The sequence below is a fragment of the Phocoena sinus genome, chromosome X, assembly GCF_008692025.1.
Source record: "Phocoena sinus isolate mPhoSin1 chromosome X, mPhoSin1.pri, whole genome shotgun sequence".
Lineage (NCBI taxonomy): Eukaryota > Metazoa > Chordata > Mammalia > Artiodactyla > Phocoenidae > Phocoena > Phocoena sinus.
Window position 1 is genome coordinate 105,733,579 of NC_045784.1, and position 25,403 is coordinate 105,758,981.

Genomic DNA, 25,403 nt, shown 5'->3' on the forward strand with positions numbered 1-25,403 from the left:
TGATCTGTGCCAAGCACTGGCTTAACCCACGTTGTGTCATTTTATCCTCTATAACCCTACAAGGAAGGTAGGAGCACTGTCTCCATCTTACAGATGAGAAAACAGTGGCTCAGAGATGTTAGTAATAAATTCGAACTCATTCTTACCTGCCTGATTCCAAAGTCTCTGGTTTTAACTACTCTAAACACTTCCTAAGTTTTCCAGATTTCACGGGGCCCAAATGGGAAACACAAAGAGTACGATTTAAAGGTCATTGAAAGGCCTGCCCACTTGCCTTAAAAGTACCTTTACTACAGGAAGGCTTTTCTAGAAGGACACAAACTTTAGAGACCTTAAGGACATATATTGCTAAATCTGACCAAATAAAGTTAGAAAACTTCTACACTGTTAAAAGAAATGACAAACTTGGAAAATATTTGCAACACATAGGAGAGACAAAAGGATGCTTTTCTTAATTTTCAAAGGAGAAAGATCAACGGCTCAGTAGAAAAACTGGCAGAGGATATGAAAGTGAGTTTACTGGAAAAGAAATACACGTGGTCACAACAGATATGAAATGACACTCCTCTTCACCTAAAATTAAAGAAACTCAAATTAAAGCTACAAGCTATGAGATACCATTTTCCACCGATCAGATGGGCATATATTAAGAGGTTTAATGATACTCAGTGTGGCTGAGGGTATGGCAAAATGGGCATCCTTACACGCTATTGGTGTAAATGTGTCCAATCTTTTGGGAGGGCAATTTGGTAATATCTACTACTGCCGAAAATTAATCCGGTGTATATACTCACAAAAGTGTTCCAAAACACGTGAATTAGGTTGTTCAATGCAGTGCTACACTGATAAAGGATTTAAAAAAAAACAACATCAATCAAGAAGCAAATTACTTAATAAATTATGGTATGTCCATATGTTGTAATATCATACATCTCTTAAAAACAGAGGCAGATGTATACATGCTTTTATGGAAAGATCTTCAAGAAATATAATCAAATGAAAGAAGGAGGGTGAAGAGTAATGTATATGATATGATTCCTTTTATGTAAGAGAAAAATACATATAGAGGTCTCAAAGGAATCGCAAGAAACTGTTAACACTGGTTACCTTAGAGAGAGGGACTGGGGTGTGTGTGTTTGTGGTAAAGAAGCCTAGAGTTTTCTTTCTGTGCTTTTCTACAGAGTTCTGACTTCCAAACCACAGACATATATTACTTCCATATTTTTATCTTTCAATATCAACGGGGCTTATCTAGATGGTGAGATTATAGGCCATTTTAATTTGTATTCTTTATATTTCTCTTTCTTAAAAACTAATAAATATAATTAAAATGTCTTTTACTACGGGCCTGCCAGGATGCCTTCAAGGTCTTCCACTGAGCTTTTTTCCTTGGCTGATGGTATAGCCCCTCCAGCAGGTCTCCAGTAACATGCTCAGATGAGAGCAACCCATTGGCAACCAGCAGTACTATGAGACCCTTTCTGGAGAGCTGTCATTTATGAAAGCAAAGAGACCTGGGTCCTCAGAGGTCGGTCATAGGACAGGACAGAATGCGTGTGTGTTTTAAAATAATATGCTTTGTCTTTTGTTGCATTAGAAAAATAACAAATGCTCAGAAAATTAAAGAGAACAAAGGCAAATCACTCAAAATTCCTTATGCAGCAATTATCATCGCTAACATTTACTTTATTTATTTTATTTTATTTAAAAAATTTTTTGGCCATGCCGCACAGCGTGTTGGCTCTTAGTTCCCCGACCAGGGATTGAACCCATGCCCCCTGTATTGGAAGCGTGGAGTCTTAACCACTGGACCGCCAGGAAAGTCCCATTGCTAACATTTAGATAAACTTCCTCTCAATTTCTTTTCTCTGTACATATATACCACCCCTGCCCCCTTACAGATGTAGCAGTATACAGTACATAGTTTTGTATCCTGAACTTTCCACTGAATATTATTTTGTGAGTATTTTCCTTATACCTGCAGGTTTGGGGGCTAGGGGAATGGTCTCTTCTGGGTGCAGACAAGGAGGGGAGTGCATTTTTGATAGGAATATTAAAAACAATAATAAAACTGATGAATAACAGGACTGTGTTTACTATCCCCATTCACTGGAAATTGTTAACAACGTCAGGATAAAATATTCTTCGCACTGTCCAGTCTCCCTGTAGCATACACCACTGTATGCCCACACAGCTCTGACTAGGGGAGAGGGAAGGGAAAGGCTGGATTTCTATCTCGGGAAGACAGGCTGAGGGCTGCAGGGAGGGGGCTCAGAGTTAGCCAGGGGAGTCCTTGAAAGAGGGAATGAAGAGGTGACATTTCAAACAGCCTCTCCTTTACTGCTAGTTTGTTGCTTAGTTAGATTCAGTTCACTTGAGAATCTGCTTGACTTAAAAAAAAAAAACTTAGCAGTTGTCTTGTGTGCATATAACTTAAGTCATTAGTACCTTCAAAATGCTGGTCTAAATACCCTCTGTTGTGCCATCTCTAATCCTTGGTCTGAAATGGCCAAAAAACGCAATTAATTGATCAACTATAAAATAAAAATGGGCTTCCTGACTCCATTTCCAGCTGTGTTTTAGCCTGTGATGATGTTAAAATAATGGATTCCCTTAGTTATCTAGGTTTGCTTCATGTTGTTTGAGTTTTACACTCTACTAATTCATCCAGTATGGCTGGAGGATCAATGAAGCTAAAAACATCTTCTGATGACTCCTCTGTTGTGGAGCGAATATTCTTGGTTCCCCGGGAAGTCAACCCACGGTGGATTTCAGATTCCTTCAAGAATCAGCAAAGCATGCTAGACTCACCAGGAAATGACTTCCTCATTTCTTTGATTTTACAGTCAGCTCCATGCATTTGGTAAACTTGAAATTACTGGGCCATCTTGTACTGATGGTGGAGCAATATGGGGCCACGATCAAAGCTTTAGCTCTAATACAGTTTCATGTTTTAGAACCTTAAAAACAAACATTTTGCATTGAAAGAAATTTCCTAATTAACTTCTGAAGAATTTGTACATTAAAACATCTTACCCTGCTGGAGAAGACTGATAGAGCAAACGTACTACCTTCTGCTGAAGAGAAACTGTATTTAGAAGGAACTTGCTATTCTCATAAAACTTTTAATAGGAAGAAGTGAGTCAAATTCCTTAATTACCATTTTATGGTTGGTAAAAGGGCAAATTACATGCCATCCATTTCTAAACTTCTAAATGTCTCTGGTGCTTTTAATTAAAGCTGCCATCTAGAAACTACTAAAGCAATTTTACGCAATTAGTTATTTATAGGTTACCATAATACACCACTCAAAATATGATTTTAGTGATTTGCAGTCTGTTAGTGTGTGATCCCTGTCATTTTTGTTTGATGGAGAGGGGGTTCTTTTTTTAATCAGCTGAGGTGATGTGACACTGACGAGCTGTGATAAGGAAAGTTTTGGGGGCTAGTGATCTCAAATAAAAAGAGGAAGAATCATAATCCCATTCTGTCTGTCCTGATTTGTAGGGGTTGCAGTTTCATTCTAGACAATACTGCAGAGAAGTATATCATCGTCATTCTCCCATCTCTCTCCACTTTGCTGCCCTTCTGCCCGATACCTAGCACTGCCCTTCCTCATGCTACCTGGAGTAGTTGCCACCTTGGCTTGTCCCCCTCCAGCGATCTCACCTCTCCAAACACATCCATCCTGTGCTACATGTCCTTAAAGCCCCCATAAAGTGTTTTAATGAGGAATTAATGTGTTGCTCTCCTAGGCATTATCCTGCATTCAACACTGAAGTTCACATCTGAAGAAAACCCTCATGGAATGAATTTAATGGTAGGCTGCTAAGGGAATTATTTTGGTTACATGGGTCTTGGTGGGGGGGCTCCTCAAAATACAACATGTTGGAAAGACCCAGCACTAGAGTTACTGCATCTCAAGGTCGGGAGGGATCAGCTAATCAAATCACATGTAATACTCGAATCCCATCCTACCTTGACTCCTGCTTCTTTTGTGGCACCATTCTACCCTAGAAATGACCAAGTCTCCTTGGACAATTTGGAACTTGCCTCCTTTAAAAGTAACTTGTTCCACGCTTGGGTCACTATTATAAGCAGCATTAGTATTAGCAACCAAACAGCAAGCCTGATCATAATGGCAGGTAACACTTAATGTGTACACCCCACAGGCTGGGCACTGTGCTTTACAATGCACTTCACCTGCATTACCAAACACTCTCATGTAGGCACTATTACTCTTATTCTAACTTCATAGATGAGGAAGCTGAAGCTCAGGGAAGTTAGGTGACTTACACAAGGTCACACATTTAATGAGTGGTGGATCTGGAATTTGCATCCAGTTGTTTGACTCCAGAACCTGGGCACTTATCTCTCATGGTATCTGGCCTCTAAAGTATTATCTGTTTGCTAGAATGCTATACATGCATGAAAATTAAAATAAATGCAGAAGAAAAAGTCATTTAATGATGTACTTGTGGCTTTATAAAACCTGAATGAACTTAACACAAGTTCCGCCGTATTAACCATGGATATGACCTGGACCAATTAGCCAAGGCTAGATGTAAGTGCCTTCCTTTTGTCTGACTTCTCCACCAAAAGCTTATGGCTTTAGGATTGTGACAGAAAAGGCAGAAAGGTTCTCAGATTCCAGCTGCTGACATAATGTAAGGTCTAAATCTTTTGACTATTCATAAGCAGATGCATTAGACCAACTGTGCAAATAACAAGTTAAGCTCTCATTCTGGTTGCATCACAGGTACTAAGTCATCAAGTGTAGCTACCGTAAACTGAGAGACCAATAACATAGTTTAGGAAGGAAATACCCAGGAGTGGAAACAGCACAGGATCACCGAGTAATAAGGAACAAATATTTTGCCTGAATTCTAAGGCTTTGTCAAACATATTTTTCTCAAGATGCCTCTGATTCTAGGACAAGGATGTGGGAGGAAAGTTCTCACAAGAAATGTCTTGACACTGAGCGGGGAATTTGGCATGGGTGGTAGAATGTTGATCTTACCCAAAAAGCTGACCTCACTAAGTGGTGTTTCCGAACCATTCTCACATACCTCAAGGCCTAACTGTACTTCCTCATTTTTAGCAGAATAGACGCACTTCTCTAGAACACTGAGGCTATCAGAATGGAGTACCATCAACTTTCTAGCACCTTCTATCTACAAAGTTCTCAGCCTTACACCTACACATTATCTTAGGATGGTCTCTGCAATCTCCCCTCCCATTCAAGGCCTGCTCCAGTTTCCTCAAGATCTGGTTTCATCATTTATCCTCTGTCTCCTGTATCTTCCCATTTACCTATCATCATTGCCATGTCTCCCACAGAAAAAGCCTCCCCTGAGCGCCTTGTCCTCTTACTACTTATCACTCTGTCTTTCACATCCAAGCCTCTCAGAAGAATGATCTTCACTAATCGTATTTACTTCCTCACCTCTCACTGGCTCATCAAATGCCTGAAATCCGGCTTCCACCTCTACCACCATTCAGACCACCAGAGGCAGGGTCACCAATGAGCTCCTCGTTGCCTCATCCAATGGCTACAAATGTGTGACATCTGATATTGTTTTTCACACCTTCTTGAAACAAAGGATTCCCTTGGCTTCCTGGATACCAAGCTTTCTTTGTTCACTTCCTTTTCTTGTGAAGATTTCCTCTCTGTCTCTTTCACTAGATGCTCTTCCATTGCCTACCCTATAAATATTAGCATTCCCTATGATTTCTTTGCCCCAGCCTTGCTCCTGTGCATTTACCCTGTCACAAAACAATCTATCAAGAATGCATCCATCAAGTGATCATGTCACTTTCCTGCTTCAAATCTTTTGCCTACAGGACAAAATGCAAACTTCTGATTCTGGCCCTGCTCCTACTACCCTCAAATATGTTTACTTTAATAATACTGGATTATTTATAGTTTCCCAAATATACCATTCATTTTACTCGTGCTGCAGCTTGCCTGTAATTTTGGTGAGGGCTGGCCCTGGTGCCAATCCAAATGGTTATGTCACCATAATGGATCATGTACTAAAGGAATTTAGGAAAAGTCTTACTGCACCTTAGTTGCATAGTAGAACCAAAGGAACATTCTCATGTGTGTTTGTGCACTATACTCTCCCCCTCATAGATACCAGTTACATGAACAAGATGTCACTGATGAGAGTTTTACCATCTTTCCACTAACCCCAAGTTTAGCCTTTCAAAATAGCACTTAGATACCAGGGGAATCAGCAGAGCTTCAGGATGTGCCTCGCATAGATCTGGGTAGGGACAAAAACAGATTGCTTTTGTCTAGACTTTATCATACCCAGCTTTCTTAATTGCCAATGAAGTTAAAGGAACTCCTGTGTGATTAGTGTCATGAACAACCTAAAAACACTTTCGGAAGCCATCAAGATTTAAGGATCATTTCCCTCCTTGGGAGTGGCTCCAGGGCTGTTTGCATTTCTGGGGATACTGCCCAATTCCTGCTGAGTTCTGAGGTCAGTTATGCTTAAAGATGCACATGAAAATAGAAATATACTCCTTGGTGAGGTCCAAGAAAACCAAATTAAGTCATTGATTAATTTCATCCTGTCCAGTCGCTCCTTCACCCTCTGTAGCTACTTAAAAAAAATAAATGTATTCAGCTTGTCACAAATTTTATTTTATATCTCCACCTAGTAGCATTTCACATTCTGCTTAAGTACTTGGTCATCTATTACATGACTCATTAGTTTGAGTTCTCTGTAGTATTAAAGAACGTTGCAGTAAAAATAATAAATGGAGCCTAAGTTTCAACTACATCAGCCATGCATGTTTTAAAAGCATCTTGCAAAGTCAGTTCAAACTCATATACAATGCCAGGGATTAGCACACCATCAACTTCTTTGCTAAACTTTTTTCCTTGCCCCATTACATTGAAGTACTGATGAGTAAAATGGCAAATGTTTCTCTTTACTGGGATTCAAATCAAAGTGTGTAAAACTGGATCAGATAAAGACTTCTTCCCAGGAGAAGTACCCAGGGGCTATCTTATATAAAACTCTATTCAGGGGTACTTCCATTTTTCCTTTAAACACACTTTTTAGCTACCAGTTGCGGTCAGTTTAATGAAGTTAAGGTTTCCTGACTCCATCTCTTAAGAAAAAGTTGAAGTTGCTAACTGCAGAATCTTCCAAAGAGATGTGACAATGTTTCCTGGAGATTTATTTGAACAATTCCATTTACAGATTATGCAAATGCTATGGAGTGCACTATGGGTATACTATCGGGTCAGAAAAATCAGAGGAATAGTTTTAATAGGAAAAGGAAACTGGACTGAAAGTCATTCATCTTCCAAATAAAAATATTTTGTTTTCACTGAATACATGTCATTAGATTGAAAAGCATTTTCCACTATTTCCTACCCTCCTAGAGAAGCCAACAGAGATCATGGATTTTAGCTGAAGGGATGGCTACCTCACCCCCCACCCCACCTCATGGGTTTTGGAGTCAGGTAGACCTGGTTTGAATTCCACTGTTATCTGTAAACTGTCTGACCCTAGATAAATTTCTTAAGGTACCTGAGCCTCTATCTCCTCATCTTTACAATGGGGATAATACTATTTACCTTGTGAATTGTGAAGATTAGAGATACCCTGTGTAAAATATCGAACACAGTGTACAGCACACAGTAGACACTAAGTAAGTTAGAGCTATGGTTATTTTAATACATTAGAGCTGGGAGGGAGATCATCCCAAGCCCTTCAGTTTACAACTGAGCAATCTCAGGACCCAGTGTGTATGACTAGTCCAATGTAACAAAACTAGTCAATGGCATCATTAAGTCTATTTCAGCGTTCAGGGAGGTACGATGACTTTCCAAGAAACAGTGGCATTACATGGATGGAACATGAAAGCCTAGGCTCCCTAACCCAAAATTCATCACAATTTGCCGCCATTTCTCAAAAAAAAAATCCCATGGCTTCTGACCTTTTTTTTTTTTTTTTCTGACCTTTTGCTGACTGGTTTTAATCCCATTTGATAATTTATTCCAATGTTAGGACAAATGATCTCAAAAGCAAATTTTATTTCATCCTATTTTTAGAATAGATTCAGAAAATAAATTAGCTGTCTTGCAGATTAACATTTATTTGACTTACCTTGCATAATTAAGGACATGCTGGAGAGCCTGCCTGTAATTGCAATATGTTGCTTGTTAAAGTCTTAGAGCGAGCTCTCTTTCCTAACCTAGAAATGATACTCCCTAGATGTACATTTCCATTTTCTACTGATCTACAGCTTTTCTTTATTAGCTTCTAGGTGGAGAGAAAAATCAAACCTCTCCTTCAAGAAATCCATTAAACATCTGCTGTCTTCTAAGGGGGAGGGATGAAGGAGCTGATGTTCATGGTAGCTGTAAAGCCAAAACACAAACAAACTGGGCTTTCTTGAGAGATAAAGAACCTGCAGGAGAACCTCAAAGACATAATTAGCAATTAGCAATACTCTCCTCTCAATATGCCCACCGTGCCCTGATGACTTCCTGCATATTTCCTTCCTCTACGGAAGTCTACGAAATTGCCCTGCAGCATTCCATATAATGAGAACCTCACTTCTGATTCACTGCCAAGGGTAAGTGCTATCTAGATTCAGTGTGGAGATAGGTGCCCTAGCTAGGCACCTCAGTGTTCTGACCAGCATTCTGAGTGATTTCGAAGATCACTGACAGGGTCCTCAAACACTGTGAATATGGTTGAAGGAGGTGTGATGGACACTTAGTGTGAGTCACACATTCCCTCCCTTTAAACATCCTCATTCACTCACTGGATCAGAGCAGATGTTGCCAACAGCAGCTTTAGTACATTATGTGAAAGCTGTCTTGGATGGATTAGACATTCAGCTGTCTGAAGACTCGGCCAGCTGTTCTTAGGGCCCCTTACTGCTTTGGGATGAATACTGTACCAGATTACTGTAAAAGCCACGCTCAGATAGAAGGTTGCGTAAGTCAAGCCAAAGGAAAATGCGCTACTAGCTATGACAAGAAGAAAAACTTAGTTTCATGTTAACTTTAATACATATATAAATTTTGACACTCTCATTACTGACGTTTCCAGAGTTCATGTAAATCCTGCTCATCAGGACTCTATTATTGCTGCTTTCCAAGCCAAAAAAAAAAAAAAAAAGCAGAGCTGCAGTGAACCAATTATTTGCTTTATTTGGAAAAGCTGACATTCATCCTCTGTGTGGCAGGTTGAATGTGGTAGGTGAGATGAGTGGTTTTCACACCAGCAGCAACTCAGGAGGGTGTCAATTTCAGGCACAATACAAGCTTGAGTCCTCCCTATTTCTCATGCAGAAATCCTTATAATACCTGTAAGCGTTTTAAACCTGTGTAAAAGGTGGGACCCAGCCTGACGTATTTCCTTGAAAGATGAGCTGATTATATGTTGCACCTGAGTTATGCATTCACGCATCAAATATATATTGCGGACCTACTATGTGTAAGGATGGAGCACAGGTACAAGAGGAAAAAAGAAACATTCCCAAACACTTTACCATGATACTTATGGGTGGGGACGCTTATGTTCCCTTAGGGAAAAAAGGCCATCCCCTTTAAGTGCCATTGAAATTCCTCTTAGGAATACTTGGGTATGGGTAAGAGTTACCTAATTGGTCAATTACACAAGAAGCATGTGTAGTGGATCTCACACTGTGCAAGATATTGCTGAGGAGGTGGGGAAGAGTCAAAAGAAATATTAGATATAGTTTCTCATCTCAAGCAGCTCACTTTGGTAATAAAAAACACTCCATTCATGAAAGGACTGGAAAGTAAAAGAAGGCAAAATATAATCAGGTGCTAATTGGGTAGTGGAGACACTCTTAAAGAAATTCAGATTTAATGGGCTGGGTTAGCCAGAGGGGCTTTATGAAAGACACATGCCTTGAGTATGGCGTTGAAGAAAGGGACGGCTTTAAACTCCGACTGTAGTTGAAATTTAATCCCCATACGGCAAATGTCAAATAGCTAAAGAGTAACCTCTTAATATTTGAAATAGTAAGTTGACCATCTAACAAATTAAACACATTGACCTCACTATATTTTTCAGCATGGAAAGGTGTTCATAATACATTATGTATGAAAAGCAGATTACAGAACAGCATTCTATAATATGATTCCATTATTAGAGAATAAAATATATGATATGCATAGAAAAAAGTCTAGAAGGATATACACTAAAATGTTAACAGTGGTTTTCTAGATGTGGTAGGATTATGCGTGACCTCAATTACAGACATTTTTTGTGTTCTCTCTTTTCTAATTTTTCTGCAACAATTGTGTATTATTTGTGTAATAGTTAAAAAGAAAAAACACATTGGGTTCTTAAAACCCACTACAATGAATACTTCATAAAACCTGCTGAAATAAAAGCACACATACACACATCTTGGAGAAGGAACAGAGAAGAATGATTAAATAATTAAGGAGATAGGGTGGATGATATATGACGACAGATTTAAAAGTTGACTACCCTTCAGCTTAGTGGCCTAAGATGGGAATATGATCCAAGTCTATAAAATCATGAAGCTGACTGGGAGAACACGTTTATTTACAAATCCCAGGCAACAGAATTGAGGGTTGGCCCTTTAAGGTTGAGAAGCTGAATTTAGAAAAAAATAACAGTAAGGCTGAGCTCTTACAGAAGGCCAAAAAAAAAGGAATTTGTTATACTAGGGGTAATATAAATTGAAAATATAAATAGCTTCAAGAATGATTTAGATAAATTAATGGAAGATAGATTCATTAAAGGTTGGTTGTTAAGGAAAAGCCAGGAGTGTCTAAAGTCTGTGAGATACTCAATATATTTGAAAGCGGTAGAAGGTGGCACAGACCTGATCCCCAAACCAGTGCAGGCCACAGTGCTAAAGCCTTCCTCCTGGAGGCTCTTTGCTGGCCAGGAGTTAACCCTTTAGTTGTTGAACTATTGGGAGTTTCCAGGAAGGAGATCACGGGGAGAGGCTGGGGTGTCCGGGAGGCAGAGGGTTCTGGGCTTTAACTATTTATCAACCAGAAAAGAAGCATTCCAATATTTTAATAACAGTTATGACTATACTAATGCATATTGGCTAAAAATTAGTCCTGGGTGTGCCTATCTTCCGAGATAGACTTCAGAGATGATGTCTGTCAGAGGTACGTTGGGACGGATGGACTACAGTGTGGTAACAATCTTAGGATTCTGCGAAGTCAAATGAAACCTTTAGATAACCAAAGGATTTTTTATTTTTACCTCGAGGGCTGTTCAGTGAAGCTTCCGATGCTCTCCCTCCATCTCCACAGTGACTCTGGTCAAAGGGAAGGCACTGATCTCCTGTTCCTGCCACCACTTCAAAATTCTTGGACAAGTCTTTTGTTTCCACGAGAGATCTCAACTTGTAGACTTTTCGGGTATTGGTGTCTGATAGATAAAGTGATTCAGACACAGGGTCCATAGCCAGATAGTATTTGTGAGCAGGACTTGTGCTAAGGAAGAGAAAAGTAAAGTTATTCAAAGCAATTTGTTCAGCATACACTCCCTGGGGTCTGCCTTTTGTCACAAATGGAAAATTCTCTTAAGAGATAAAAGAATTAATGTATCTTCCTTATGTACCGAGGCGATAGGTACCTCTTTGTTTTTCTGGTAATGGGTCTGGGATTAAAAAATAATTCAGTGCGTACTGCTAACCTGTAATGTTCCTGATATTCCAATACCGTCCATTTGGGGGTAGAGAAAGAAGCAGAAGATAGAAAATCCCAGGAGATCCTTTTTCTCATACATACCTTTCATACCCCCCTCAGTTCTCCAATTACCTACTAGATGACTACCTGGATGTCTAAGTCACCTCAAACTCAACAAATCCAAAACAGAAGTTATTCTCTTCCTGCCTTCCCCATCCTTCAAAAACCTACTTCTTGTCTTCTGGGCTTCCTGCTTCACTTGCAGTCACTACTGTCCTCCCAGGGTCCCGCTGGAAATTGAAAGGCATGTACAAAAAGTGAGGAGTGTGTCTTAGGGAGGGCTGTGCTGGAGATACTCTTCCACTCCAAGCTTCCTTTTGTTAGCTGACCACTGTACTTCTCTAATACACTTTTTCTTTTTCAGGATATAATAGAAGTGATCATATTTGACCTGGTTTTGGTTATAATTACAATCATCCATACCTCTAAAAGGTGACACTCAAGTTACCTTGATTGGATTTTGGTATTCCTGAAACTCTTCAGTTACATATTTTACATAGGATCTTGTGTTATTTTTATCTGCATACATGGCTGAGCTCATTCATTAGTTTTGACTATTCCTAATATCATTTTTCCAATAGCTGCAGGAACTTTGGTTTGGGGGACATTTTGCTTGAACTTAAGGTTTATGTACTGCTGATATCATCCAAGCTCCCAACATGGAAGTCTAACCCTTACTCTCCCCTTTTCTCTCCACACTGTGCCTAATTGTGCCTGAAAACAAGCTTTCAGAAGCTTTGTCCCTCCTGCTATCACATTAGTTCTAACTCTTATCATCTGTGGCCTGGAATATTTTCTATAGTCCTGCCCATAGGAGGTGTTTTTGAAATCTTAAATCCATTTTTCCCCCATACTGACTCCAGGGTTATTCTGATCATTTGGTTCCCATCTTTAAAAACTGTACAAACTTTTAAATGTTCCTTAGTGTGGTGCGCATTCCTTTCTTCACTTAGTAATTAATTCTCTTTAACCTTTTAAGGCTTTACTCAGGCATCATCTTCTGAAGAAAGCCTTCCGGAAATGTCTAGGCTCGGTTATTTGCACTATGCTTACCTCTGTTCTCGGGGATCACACATCATATTACTTTTTAAAAAATGTATTGGTATGCCCCAGTAAACCGTGAGAGCTTGGAGGAGAGTAATCTTGTCTTATCTCTAACGTGCTCACTGCACAGCACTCTGCCTCACACCCAGTGGTCCAAGCCAGAAACCAGAAGCCGTTCTTTACCGCTCCTTCTTTCCGCCATTCCCCATATCCAGTAAAACATCATTAAAAAAAAATTCTACCTCCTAAACGCTTTTCCAATCTGCCCACTTCTCTTTATCTCCACCGTCATTAGTCCTGACATCTCTCAGCTGCACTCCTTGCTTGGTAATACCATTTCTGTATCGTGGATTTATTCATCAAGTCATTCAGAAGTACTTACAAAGTGCAAACAACGTGCCAAGGAACTGTGCTATGGTCTGGAGACCTACCTGTGTGCCCAATACAGCCCCTCGCTGTGTGAAACTCACAGTCTAGTGGGGGAGTCAGATCAGTAAATAGGCTATGACTGTCATAAATCCAAGTGTTACAACAGAGGTAGAAAGGGAGAGAAATGAGCAGATAGGAGGGACACGTGACCTAGCAGCAGCTATCACATTGTATTAGCATTATTGCTTTAAATTATGAAGTCCACACTTTACTCATATTTCCTTAGTTTTTAATTAATATCCTTTTTCTGTTTCAGGATTCCACCTAGGATACCAAGTTATATTTAGTCTTCGTCTCCTTAGGCTCCCCTGGGTTGTGACAGTTTCTTAGACTTCCCTTGTTTTTGATGACCCTGATAGTTTTAAGGAGTACAGGTCAGACATTTTGTAGGATGCCCCCACGGCAACGTTGTCTGATTTTTCTTTTTTCTCATAGTTAGACAGCGATTACAGGTTTTGGGGAGGAAGACCACAAGGGTAAAGTGCCATTCTCATCAAATCAAATCAAGGGTAGTAATATCAACATGACTTACTGTTGATGTTGACCTCGATCGCCTGGCTGAGGTAGTGTTTGTCAAGTTTCTCCTCTGCAAATTTACTTTCTCTCTTACTTTCCACATTGCATTCTTTGGAAGGAAGTCATTCTGCCAAGGCAACACTTAAGGAGTAGGGAGTTATACTCCACCTCCTTGAGGGTCGAGTAGCTACATAAATTATTTGGAATTCTTCTGCATGAGAACCTTATCTTTTCTCCTCCATTTATTTATGAACTCAACCATTTATTTATATCAGTATGGACTCATGGATATTTGCTTTATACTTTGCATTAAACTCCAAAGTGACTTTATTTTGTTGCTCAAATTGTTCCAGCTTTAGCCACTGGGAGCTCTTTCTGTGGGCTTATGTGCCCCTCATAAACCCCCATCAATGTCGGTGCGTTTTGTTTTTTTTTGAGCACTTCCTTACTTTCTGGAAGTACAAGATGTTGCAGGCTCATCTTGTATAATCCCTGCTCCAGGACTGGAACGAATCATTTCTCCAAGGACCCCTGGTTCCTTTCATTGAAGAATGGTATTAGAAACTGAGATCTGAGTGCTGGGTGTAAGCACTATTTTTTCCACATCTCTCTCTCTCCAGATACACTGTGAACTCTTTGCAGGCAAGAACCTTATTCCGCTCTCTACCTCAGTGCCAACAGAGGGTCTGACAGGGTTGAAGTTCAGGAAGTGCTGAACTAAACTGTAGGACATGAAATTAACTAAGACATAGCGGAGTTCGGGCCTTGGCTACTTAGCCAAGCAAAATGGAGGGGAGAAGGTCATTAGAATAATTAAGATACTCTTAAGGACTGGCATGTTCCTGATTGTATTTGTAATTGCATTTGCCCTCTAAGCATATTTATATTAATGATAGTAAGGCTGGCAAATACTGATTTGAGACCCAGTTTATGGTTTTAATTGGAAAAAAATCAAATCCAATCGGAATACTTGATTTTTTTCTACTTACCTTCATCAAATAAGAGAATCCGGTAGATTCCAGGGACATCTTCAACCCTGGAACCACCATGACAGCTGCTGTAAATAAACTGTAAAGGGTCCCAACAGATTCCAGAATTGATTTGGCAGTCATATCAGACAAAGCATCTCTGTAGCAAAGACTGCTTAAATAGGGGTTTGAGTAAAAGTTTTGACATATTTACTTGCACTTTTTGCCTTCAGAATAAAATTTTTCCAGTGCCCTTAGATCTTTCTAGAATACAGAAGGAGTCACAACCCTTCCCTGAAACAACCTTCAATACTTTGGTAGCCAGTCTGTGGAAGTTTCAACTGAGCCAGATCAATCATGTTTTGTTTAGGAGAAGTCCATAGGCTATTTTTCCAAGAGAAATGTTATTTGCACAAAAGCACTTTGGAATGCATTCCATTCATTTATTATTGAATATCCCCTATGTGCCTGTGAGGGAAGTTGGAATTATCATTCTTCTCAAACCTCAGCTGGGGAAACCCAGACACATAGAAGGCTCGTCCAAGGTCACCAACAAGCCTGTGCTTGGACTAATATTAGATTAGATCATATGTGACTGTGTATGCAAAATAAATACCTACAAGAATAGTCTTGTTCTGAAAGTGGCAAAAAAAAAAAAAAAAAAATCAGCGTAACTGTCTTCTTCTAACTATGTTGCTCAGCGAGGCTGTTCTCAAACTTTGCACACTGGCCTTTAGAAAATAGAACAGCCCAACGCACCAAATTCAAACCTGATGGTTATTTTCTTGACAGCCAACAGTCAGGAAGGTCTCCTATATTGAGATGTAATTTCTTGCCACTTCATGCCATTTCCCAAGTGCATGTCAGCTCTTTTGAGATTGTTTCTTTCTACTTTGTGGAAACATGCCAAACCTGAGAAAGAAAAACCACTGGACTACATTCCAATTTGTTCTAATCTCTTGTGTCTAAACGCGTATTGCAATTTGAGATACGTGAAGATTTCTCTTACAACTTCAGTGTTACACTTATTGTCACCTTCTGGTTCGTTTTATATTCAAGCAATGCCCTTCAACTTAGCAAAGATCCCTTCATTCATGCTAGTTAAAATCACACAGATTGTTAAATGGGCAATTAATGCTTATAATTAATACTGGGCAACATTTTACCAGAAAGCAATTTGATAACCAATTTAATTTGCTTAAGGAATCAGTTATGCCAAAGTAGCAAGGCTGATCTTGTGCACTGGTATTTAGGAAGTGGCATCTCCCAAACAAAATCCAAATTACAAACCCTACCAGCGCCATTTTGATGACAATTGGCATTTGAAAGTGAACAAATTCAATTTTCTCCTTTGCAATTTCAGGTAATTTAGAACAGTTTTGACAAGTGTAATGCATAAACAAATTGAATACAAACACTCATTATGACTAATTTCCGAGTTACGTGCCCTTGTCAGTAAATGGTCAGTTTAAAGTTTATTATTTTTTTGGTGGGATAAAATAGAAACCATGAGGTCACATAAGAGGAAAATGGAAAAATCTTATTCAAGAAGGTCATCATGGGCACTCTCTCTTAATACACACGTCAACTACAGGAAGATTGCTGTGCTACCTCTCTCTCTACCTGCAACTTGAAAACATCGAATCTATTTGAACTTACAGACTCACTTGTGATATCACCTAAGGAAAACATAAGCCTGAAAGTTTTGCTTTCCCATGAAGTACTGAACGGCCAGCTTTCACTTATCTTGTTTTCTTTTTGGTATATTTTGATCCTCCAGCAAATTCCCACTTAGTGGAGCTCTCTCCTTTTGGAAGACACTTACCTGAGTTATAACTTCCAAGTTCATGTTCACATTATGCCTTTAACCTTACTTAAGAAGTTTCCCTGTTAGCACATTATTAGGAGGTGGCGTCTTAGGCAAGAAGGGGCATTAGGTAGCCACCCACGTGATTTGCTTACCTATGTCTGGTATCTCTGTTTCTAGGGTGCACAAGGTATCCACGAGTGGCAAGTAAAAGCAAACAGAGAGTCATCAGTGTCATTCAACAAGCCAAACTTAACCAGACACACCTATTCAATTCCTAACTCAGCTTGTGGCTATTAGAGGGACTCCACAGGGATCACTTAGATGTGCAAGCCAATCCCTCCAGATGTGGACCCAGTCCCTCCAGGCTGCTCCTCCTAAAATGGTGTCAAGGTGACTGAATATCCTGTTTGGTGGGTGGGCAAAGCTCTAAGGCAGTTTTTTCAAAGTTCACTGGGACCGGGACCGTTTTCATTGGAATCGGTTGGGTTCTTGCCACATATGCAGTTTCCTGGGGCTCTCCCCAGTCATATGCATCAGGATCTTGAAGTGGGAGTGGAATTCCCAGGAATTCCATCTTGAACAAACTCAGGTGGTGATTCTGATGCAGAATAAGGTTTAAGAACCACTAGGCTAGGTTTTGAAGAAGCAGCCACTGCAAAGGGTCTGACTGTTCTAGGCTCTATTTTGTTTTTCTGTTTTTTTGAATTTTATTTATTTTTTAATACAGCAGGTTCTTATTAGTTATTTTGAAAGCCACTTTATCAAAATGCAAACTCTTTCATTATCAAGTCTTGCGTGCAACAGACATCCCAAACCCAACTTTAAGCCACTTACATGATTGCAGAGGTAAGACAGGGACATGTCTTGTGAACATTAGCACATTATTTAGCAATATTAAACAATTTAACAAATTGAAAGTATAAAAGTTTTCTCTTCGACCATGATAGAATGTCCCTGGCATCAAAACTGCTGCCTCAAAATAGCTTCAATAAAACACCATTTACATCAAACTCCTAGGGCCTTGTGTTGTCCAGTTATCCATGCACCAAGGGGGCAACTGGGGTGGGCAAAACAGAACTATGTCAGAAGCAGCAGAACGCTTTGGGGAGCCCCTGATCTGTAAGCCTCTTGGCACAGGGCACTGCCTAGGCTATTTCACTCTGGGACCTGGTATGGGTCTTCTCACCCCGGGAGCGCAGTCCGTGGACAGGCCTGACTTTGGGTCAAATCTACCCAGAATTAAAAGGCTATAATCATCTGTGCAATACAGTCATTTAAATTTTAAAATCCTTTTAAACCTGGCCCTTATGTCATTTTGAAAAATATGAAGATAACAAATCTTTTTATCTAAACTAGAAAATGTTCTTATTCTTTGGAACATCAGGAAAGAAGGAAAGATACAAAATGATTTCTTTTGAAGCCATCTGCAACTACTGATTCAAGTCTTTTTAAAGAGAATCTTTCTGGGATTTTACTAGTTGGGTTATGGTGAGGATCCACTGACTTTTCTGTTTCATGGGGCCACCTCAAAAGGGTGGGTATCCCCCAGGTTGACACAAAAGATCAAAAGGTAAGGGTGGGGAGATGTGATTAGAAATCTGGCCCCAGACATCTGAACCTCTTTGAGTTTTTTTGTCTTCAGACACTTGCTTGTTTTCATGGTCTCTAAATTACAGGCTGAGTGTGCTTGAGGCTGGCTCTAATCACCATTACAGGGTTGATCTTCCTGAAGGAAGCTGAGTTATAAAAATACTAAAAGGATCTCATTAAAGCATGGTTTCGTCTACCACAGAGTCTCATGGTACAGAACCATTTGTGTGGCTACAAAGGGTTCTGAAATTCTTAGGTGATGGCAAGGTGTGGGGAGGTGGACGGTCTGAGTTTCTTGCAGCTTCTTCTGATCCTGCCAATAATGTCACTGTGAATTTGGAAAGATGTCCCATATTATGCAGAACAGCTTCTCTCGTTAGCATCTCAGAGGGAGGAAGTGAAGATGACGGAGTTTATTTCCAGTGTGTGACCTTGTTCTGTCCCAGAATTACTTTTAGTTAAAGATTTAGGATTGAGCCACCACCAAAGTCGGTCTGCTGTCTAGCTGGCAATGGACTGCATGCTGAGGTGTCAGCGTGTGAGCGCTTCACAAGTGCCTGGGCCCATCAGCGGGCATCACCACCTGGCAACCGACTGACTTGAGGCTTGCGGTGAGTTCGGACAAAGGAGTGGAATGGCAAATCTTTTTAGAGCAAGAAATGCTCCTGATGGTAGGACCTTTAAGTAGATCTTTGATTTTGTTCAGGACCTACATGATTAAAAGGGTTGTCTGTTCTTTTTTAATTAAAAACTTTTTATTGAGATATAATTCACAAACCATAAAATTCACGCTTCTAAAAAGTGCAATTCAGCAGTTTCCAGTACATCCTTAGAGTTGTGCAACCATCACTATCACTGAATTCCAGAACATTTTCATCATCCCATGAGGAAACCCCGTGTCCGTCAGCAGTCGTTCCCCATTTCCCCAGCTCCCCCAGCCCCAGGCAACCATTAATCTGCTTTCTGCCTCTATGGATTTGCTTATTCTGGACATTTCGTATGGACAGAATCATATAATACGTATCCTTTTGTGTCTGGTTTCTTTCACTTAGCATCATTTCTGACCTATTCTTTGTATATCCAGTGAGGTGGGGGATGGAGAAAAAAGGGACATGCCAACTTCGGAGGTGCTGTCTCGTGACCAGTCGTCATGAGAGTTTGCCTGGCCTGCTCTGTGTTGGTTGCAGCACTTTGCTTGTTCTTCATGCTGTTTTCAGCTTCTTCCCTCATACGTAGCCAGAAATATCTGAAGTCAAAGAACGAACTTCCCCGCCTGCTCATCGTCCCATGGTAGTCTTCCTTTGAAGACCGAGTTCCCACTCCTGCCACTCGTTGACTTCTTAGATCTTCCAACTTCAGCAAACCCTCATCTAAGACTGTCCTCATTCTCTGGCTCTGTCCCTTGGCCTTATCTCAACTTACCTGTCTTGTGTTTAGGGTCCTGCTTTCAGCTAGCCGTTCGTTTGAAAAGCAGTCTCACAAACGAATCCATGCCCAGGGATTAATGATGATTTTAGCTTGATGGGTCATTCTAACACAGGTTCCTGTGTTGGGGACTCTTGGAGAGGCAATGTCTCAACTCAGAGGAACACATTTCTTCGAGTGGAAATTGGGGCACTGTGGAAGGCCAGCGAAGATGTTTTGGGGTGACGTAAAGGGAGCCTTTGAGTGTCAATGCTAATACATGAGATCACACTGGGAAGGTAACCACCTATTTCATCTACGTGTAGTTTGTTTCTGTCTTTGTAGCTCCAGCGCTGCTGACAAGAGGAAGGTTCTTGGTCATTTCTCAGATATTTTCAGAGCCCTCACAGTCCACATTCCGTATGCCCCTCAGCATGCTAACTGCCCCTAAATGGGTGCTATTCCAGTTCTACTCAATACCTAGTCAATGACAGGAGTTGAGTCCTGAGAACAATGTAGGAAATATTCACCAGTCACTGTAAAAGAAACAGTAACATCTCAAGAGAAATGTTCATGTCACATTGACATTTGTCAAGTCCAAATTACTCAAGGTACCAAGAAGCATCTGCCAGGCTCTTATTGTTTTTTCTTTCTTTCATTTTTAATGAAAGGACAAAATAAATATCTGGAGAATAACAGCATCTTGAAGAATAACAGCATGAGGTTAATTCTGCTACTTGCTAATAAAGCACTTTGATCTCGTGTATGTGAAAGGTGTTACGTGTGTGAAGATGGGATCTCCTGATTTTCAGACAACTATTTTGTCTAATGCTAAAGTTCAGGAAACATGTTCAAAAAATTCTTGCAAAGCACTTGACATGGTGTCTCCTGTTTTTACTTACATAACTATCCATGTAAGTTTTAGAAAACTGAAAAATGATCCTGAGGCCATAATCAAAGGAAGAGGAAACAGAGCCATTAATTGATGAGAAATAGTTGAAGGACTTGGGGATGTAGAGAATGAAGAAGAGAAAGCTCAGGAACCTATGGTAATCTGTCTTTACACTTGTGAAAGTTTCTCAGGTAAACGAGGGAAGTGGCTTCTGTGCTTCAGATGTTAACATTTGCCACTACTGAGTGGATGTTTCATGAAGACAATGTAAGGAAGAATTTTCAACAGAGCATTCCAAAGATGCAGTGGACTGTCTAGAGAGATACGTAAGTTTTCTGTTATTGAAAAGGATCAAACAAAGTAGAGATGATCAACCGTCAGGGATGCAGTGGGCACTACGTTGTACCAGATACCTCCATGGACTCTTTCTATCGCTAAGCTCACAAATCTGTGATACCACTTTTGTGTTACTGAAATATGTGTGTGTGTTTAAAATTTTAACACGAGAAGCAAGTCACTAGGGACACCTAGGCCTAAACTATCTCATATGGAAATAAATCTATCTTAAAAAAAAAATCTTCACAGAATGTATTTTTGAGACTCCCTCGGGTTTAATTGCATGATCTTATAAGCTTCCCTTCTTTATTATTTTATCTCAATTTCTCATTGGAAGGAAGCACTAAGATGTATATGTGCAGATGACATCTGCAGTAAACAGGCAAAGGGATACTATATACTTAAATAACAAGAAATAATATTGTTGCTCTTGGCATGTTGCTAATAATGATCACATAACTGACTTTTCCTTACCCTCCCCATTCAGCCAATGGGGGATCAGCTTGAGGAAATAAATGATCATCCAACAATGAAAATGAAATTATTTTTGAGCTCAGATGAAAGAAACTCAATTGGGGACAGTTTGGATCGGTAGAGCTGAGAGGAAAAATCTATATAGTCTTCTAATCTTTGAAATGTCAAGGGGCATCTGGAATTGTTCAATGTGGCCCAAAATGGAACAAGAGGATGAAAGAGAAGGAAATCTAGAAGGACATCCAGTAGGAGCAAGCTTTATGTCCTCTCAAAATGTCATCCAACTCTGGGCTGAGAAGTACACATCTGTGGATCTTAAAACAAGTTAAACCGTAAAAGACATGTAAGAGGATGCTCAAATATTAACGTGAAGCCAATTTTATAGACAGAAAAGTAGAAAACAGAGTAGTTAAGTTATATAATGAATAACCTGACAGAGAGTGAAGATCTAGAATGTTCTGTATCCCTTTCTGTAACAACTTGTTGACGATATTGCTCTTTCATTCACAGCTTTAAATGCAACTAATAACATAATGACTATATATAGTCTGTGTTTCCAAGGAAACAGATGACTCAACCAAATAAAATGACTAATATGGACTGGAGGGGGGCAATTAAATTAACTGATTTTAACATCAACCAAAAACTGGTACAAAATGAAGTTTCTGTCTATCTACAGTAGAAGTCAATGAACATTATGGTTGTTAAGCTAGCAAAGCCCCTTATATCAACTTATTTCTCCCCAGGAAGTTTAAGCCTGGAAAAGTTACAAAGCAAATATAAAAATTCACCAATTGTATGTGAAAGATGCAATGTGTACAGTATAGGCTACCGATCAGGATAGATACTTTTTTTAAAAAAGTGAACCTAATAAGAGCTATATTAGTTTCTGAGTAAACATGACAGATAATGTTTGCTGTCACAGACTGGGTGGATGGTATTGACTGCAGTCAAATAGGGAGTTACCTGTTCATTAGGTCAAAATGATCATATATATATATATAGAATCAGCTTATTTCTCCGATGGCCAGTCAGAGGAGTGTCGGAGTAGAGGAGGAAGAACTATTTTTTTCTTCTTGAACCTAATGCAGGGAATCTTAACCATGAGTCTATGAAAGGGCTTCATCCACAGGAGGGGGGGAATGTGGGGAGAGGGAAAATATGTGACCCCTGAATTTTTTGTGAATTTTTTTTCTGGGGAGAAGGCACATAACATACAATAGATTCTCCAAAAAATCTGAGAATTTTAAAAAAGAATGTTAGGGGGCTTCCCTGGTGGCGCAGCGGTTGAGAGTCGGCCTGCCGATGCAGGGGACACAGGTTCGTGCCCCGGTCCGGGAAGATCCCACATGCGGCGGAGCGGCTGGGCCCGTGAGCCATGGCCGCTGAGCCTGCGCGTCCGGAGCCTGTGCTCCGCAACGGGAGAGGCCACAACAGTGAGAGGCCCGCGTACAGAAAAAAAGAATGTTAGGAAGAATTGCTCTACAGGAAGTCAGCTCAGAAGAGCCAGCTAGGGAGACTCAGGCTAAGTGAGAGCCTGGATGTATGAGCTCATGGTGTGCACTCGCCTATGCATTTGAAGAGCTGTGACAGTGAGAGAGAGCAGTGTTTTGGAGTAAGAAGGAATAGAGGGATTGGAAAATACTTCACGCCATCAGAAGTGAATTTTCCTTTATACTGAGAAAATCACTGCAATTAGGGTCCAAGTTATTCTACTTTAGTCTTCAAATGACTTTGTGTTGAAGGTCATAAGGTACTTTGGACTAAAATTCAAATTTGTGAACTGTTAAGGATCCTTGACGAGGGAGAATCTCCTTGATGAATGACAATTGCTCCACCTTAGGTAAATTTGCATTTAAATTACAACGGAAAGGACTAAATTTAGCTGGGTTTTCTTTTTTGTTTTTATAGATAATCCTATGGTTTCTTCCCCTGAGGAGTTAGCTATATAGGGGCTAGCTATATAGGTTTTATAGGGTTGGCTATATAGGGTCAGCAAGACAAGGTCTCTGTCTACCCGATGGCCAAGATCTGCATGCCTGGAAATATTCAGATGGTGAATGGATCAGTGCTCCACCCATGTTCGGCATCAGGTGGACAGAACTTCCCTAGGATTTTGAAAACAACATAGAATGTTGTATAAAACATTTGCAAATCCAGGCATACAGCCATCTTGGCCTTCCTTATTGACTTTCCGGTAAGTAGGTGCCCAAAGGGATATAGTGCTTGTAACGACAAATCCCGGTGAGGTATGACGTCCCGAGGTACATGAACATTTGATTAGGGCAGGGTGCTATGAATCAGTACCTCTCTAGACTCTGTAGATGTGCTTTATCTTTATAAGATCTTAATTTTACAACCTATTTTTTTATCAGTCAAGGGATTTAACAGCTTTGTTCTCTATGACAGCGTTTGCAATTATAATTAAGAAATGTATTAAAACTGGAGTGAATTAATGTGAAAAATGGATGGGGGCTTGGGACTAGAAGATTTCCCCAGCTAGCTATGAAAGACTAACTCAGTCTGAGAAACAGGAGGTAGATTCCAAAGCAAAGCACGAGAATCTGAAAAATTTCGAGGACTGTCCTTATGTATTCAAATTTCCACGTTTGTGTCAACATGAGTATTAAATGAAAATGACCCAAGATTTTGCATGTGCTTTCACTGGTCTTGACTGTGCTCCATACATACAAGTTGTTCCATCATTGTCTCTATTCTCCCAGTCACTACTTTTCAGGTCAATGAGGTGATGAATGAGGCAAGAACCGTTTTGTGGAATAGTTTATAGAGTGGCGACAAAGTCTTCTGGAACATAGGGAAATTTTCAGCCTAATGCCCTGAAGGCATGTGTCAGGGATAAAGCTGTGATAACCAATGAGAAGAAAGGCTCTACCAGTCTACCCAGGGAAAGGGAAACAGGTCTGTTTATCTCTACTGGGATGAGAGAGGATGTTTTCCTTTTCTAGGACTCCAGGGGACATATATTTGTGTCTTACATCCTTAGAAAGGGAGAAATAAAGCTGATTAAGCCATGGTCTATTTACTTGCTATCTTTGTGTAACTTCAAAATATGAAATACCAAAAGGTATGAATTCCTTTCAAAAGGTGTCAAAATACTTTGTACTCTCAAGAAAATTCCTAAAACAGAGGGAGAAAGCCTAAAGATGAATGCTTTGATCATTTTTTCCAATGGATTAGAGCTTTTAAGGATAAAAAAGTAATCCTTCCTCAAAATGCCACACAAACACAGACGGCCATTTTCCTTTTGATGAACTGATCACTTCAAAAGACTGGACCTGGAGAACTTAGAAAATTTAGCCTTTTGGATTTGACAACACCTCTACCTGCTAGAATGAATACTAGATATTTCTGGTCAGTCTTCATAGTGGCCAGAGCAGGGGTTGAGTGACTTACCTGAGCACTCAGAAGTACTGAGATCCACGTCAGTGACAGGAATGCACCCAGGGAAGGCCACACATACAGCGATGTCAACACTTCCTGGTTCTCCAAAGCAGTGCTCAAAGGTTTCTTCAAGTACGAGTAGCCATGGTGACCTATGTCTGTGCCCCTATTCCTGCATCTTAGCTCAGTACTACAATATGGGCAACTGCATTTTCTGCTCCTTCTGGCAATGCCTTGTCTCTTCCTGTTTTCTCATTCTTGCTTTTTCCTTATCCACTAAGCAAACACAGAGATTAGAGGAGACTTACCTTAATTCCAAAATACTAACGGAGTTTCCCGAGGGAAATATTCGCCTTACAAAATTGAAGTCACCAACATACACACTACCATCAGGGCCAGAAGCTAAGGCAACGGGAGCAAAGAGTTTGTTGTTGTGGGCGAGGCCATTGCAGTTGGTGCAGGCAACACTCCGTTGGTGTCCATTACCCATTATGGTTGATATGACTGGAGGCTGCTGGGAAATGAACATATTTTCTCCATTCCCTTTATGTATGATTCCTAGATCCAAGGGGAAAAAAAAAGAATTAAAAAAATTACCACACAGTATTCTCAGTGATATTTTAATTTCTCATTGTTCAAAGCAGGAAGGAGCGTTGGCCTGCTATAACAGAACTTGAGAGTGAAGCGCACTGCCCCAGGTTTTACTTAACTGCACAGCTACAACAAATGGCAGCATAACACTTTGCCTCAGTTTGCCCATCTGTGAAATGGAGTAATATACCCAGTCCCTTT

The 25,403-nt window shown here is 40.1% G+C and overlaps 1 protein-coding gene across 1 annotated transcript in view; it reads right to left on the minus strand.

The window, feature by feature from the left end:
* Positions 1-25,403, minus strand: part of TENM1 (teneurin transmembrane protein 1) — a 608,552-nt gene that overhangs the window by 85,785 nt on the left and 497,364 nt on the right. Inside the window, exons 21-23 of the mRNA XM_032620244.1 lie at positions 24,920-25,169; positions 16,666-16,686; positions 11,259-11,491 (exon numbers count right to left, since the gene is read on the minus strand). Coding sequence (XP_032476135.1) covers positions 11,259-11,491; positions 16,666-16,686; positions 24,920-25,169 — 504 coding nt within the window. The remainder of the gene's footprint in view (positions 1-11,258; positions 11,492-16,665; positions 16,687-24,919; positions 25,170-25,403) is intronic.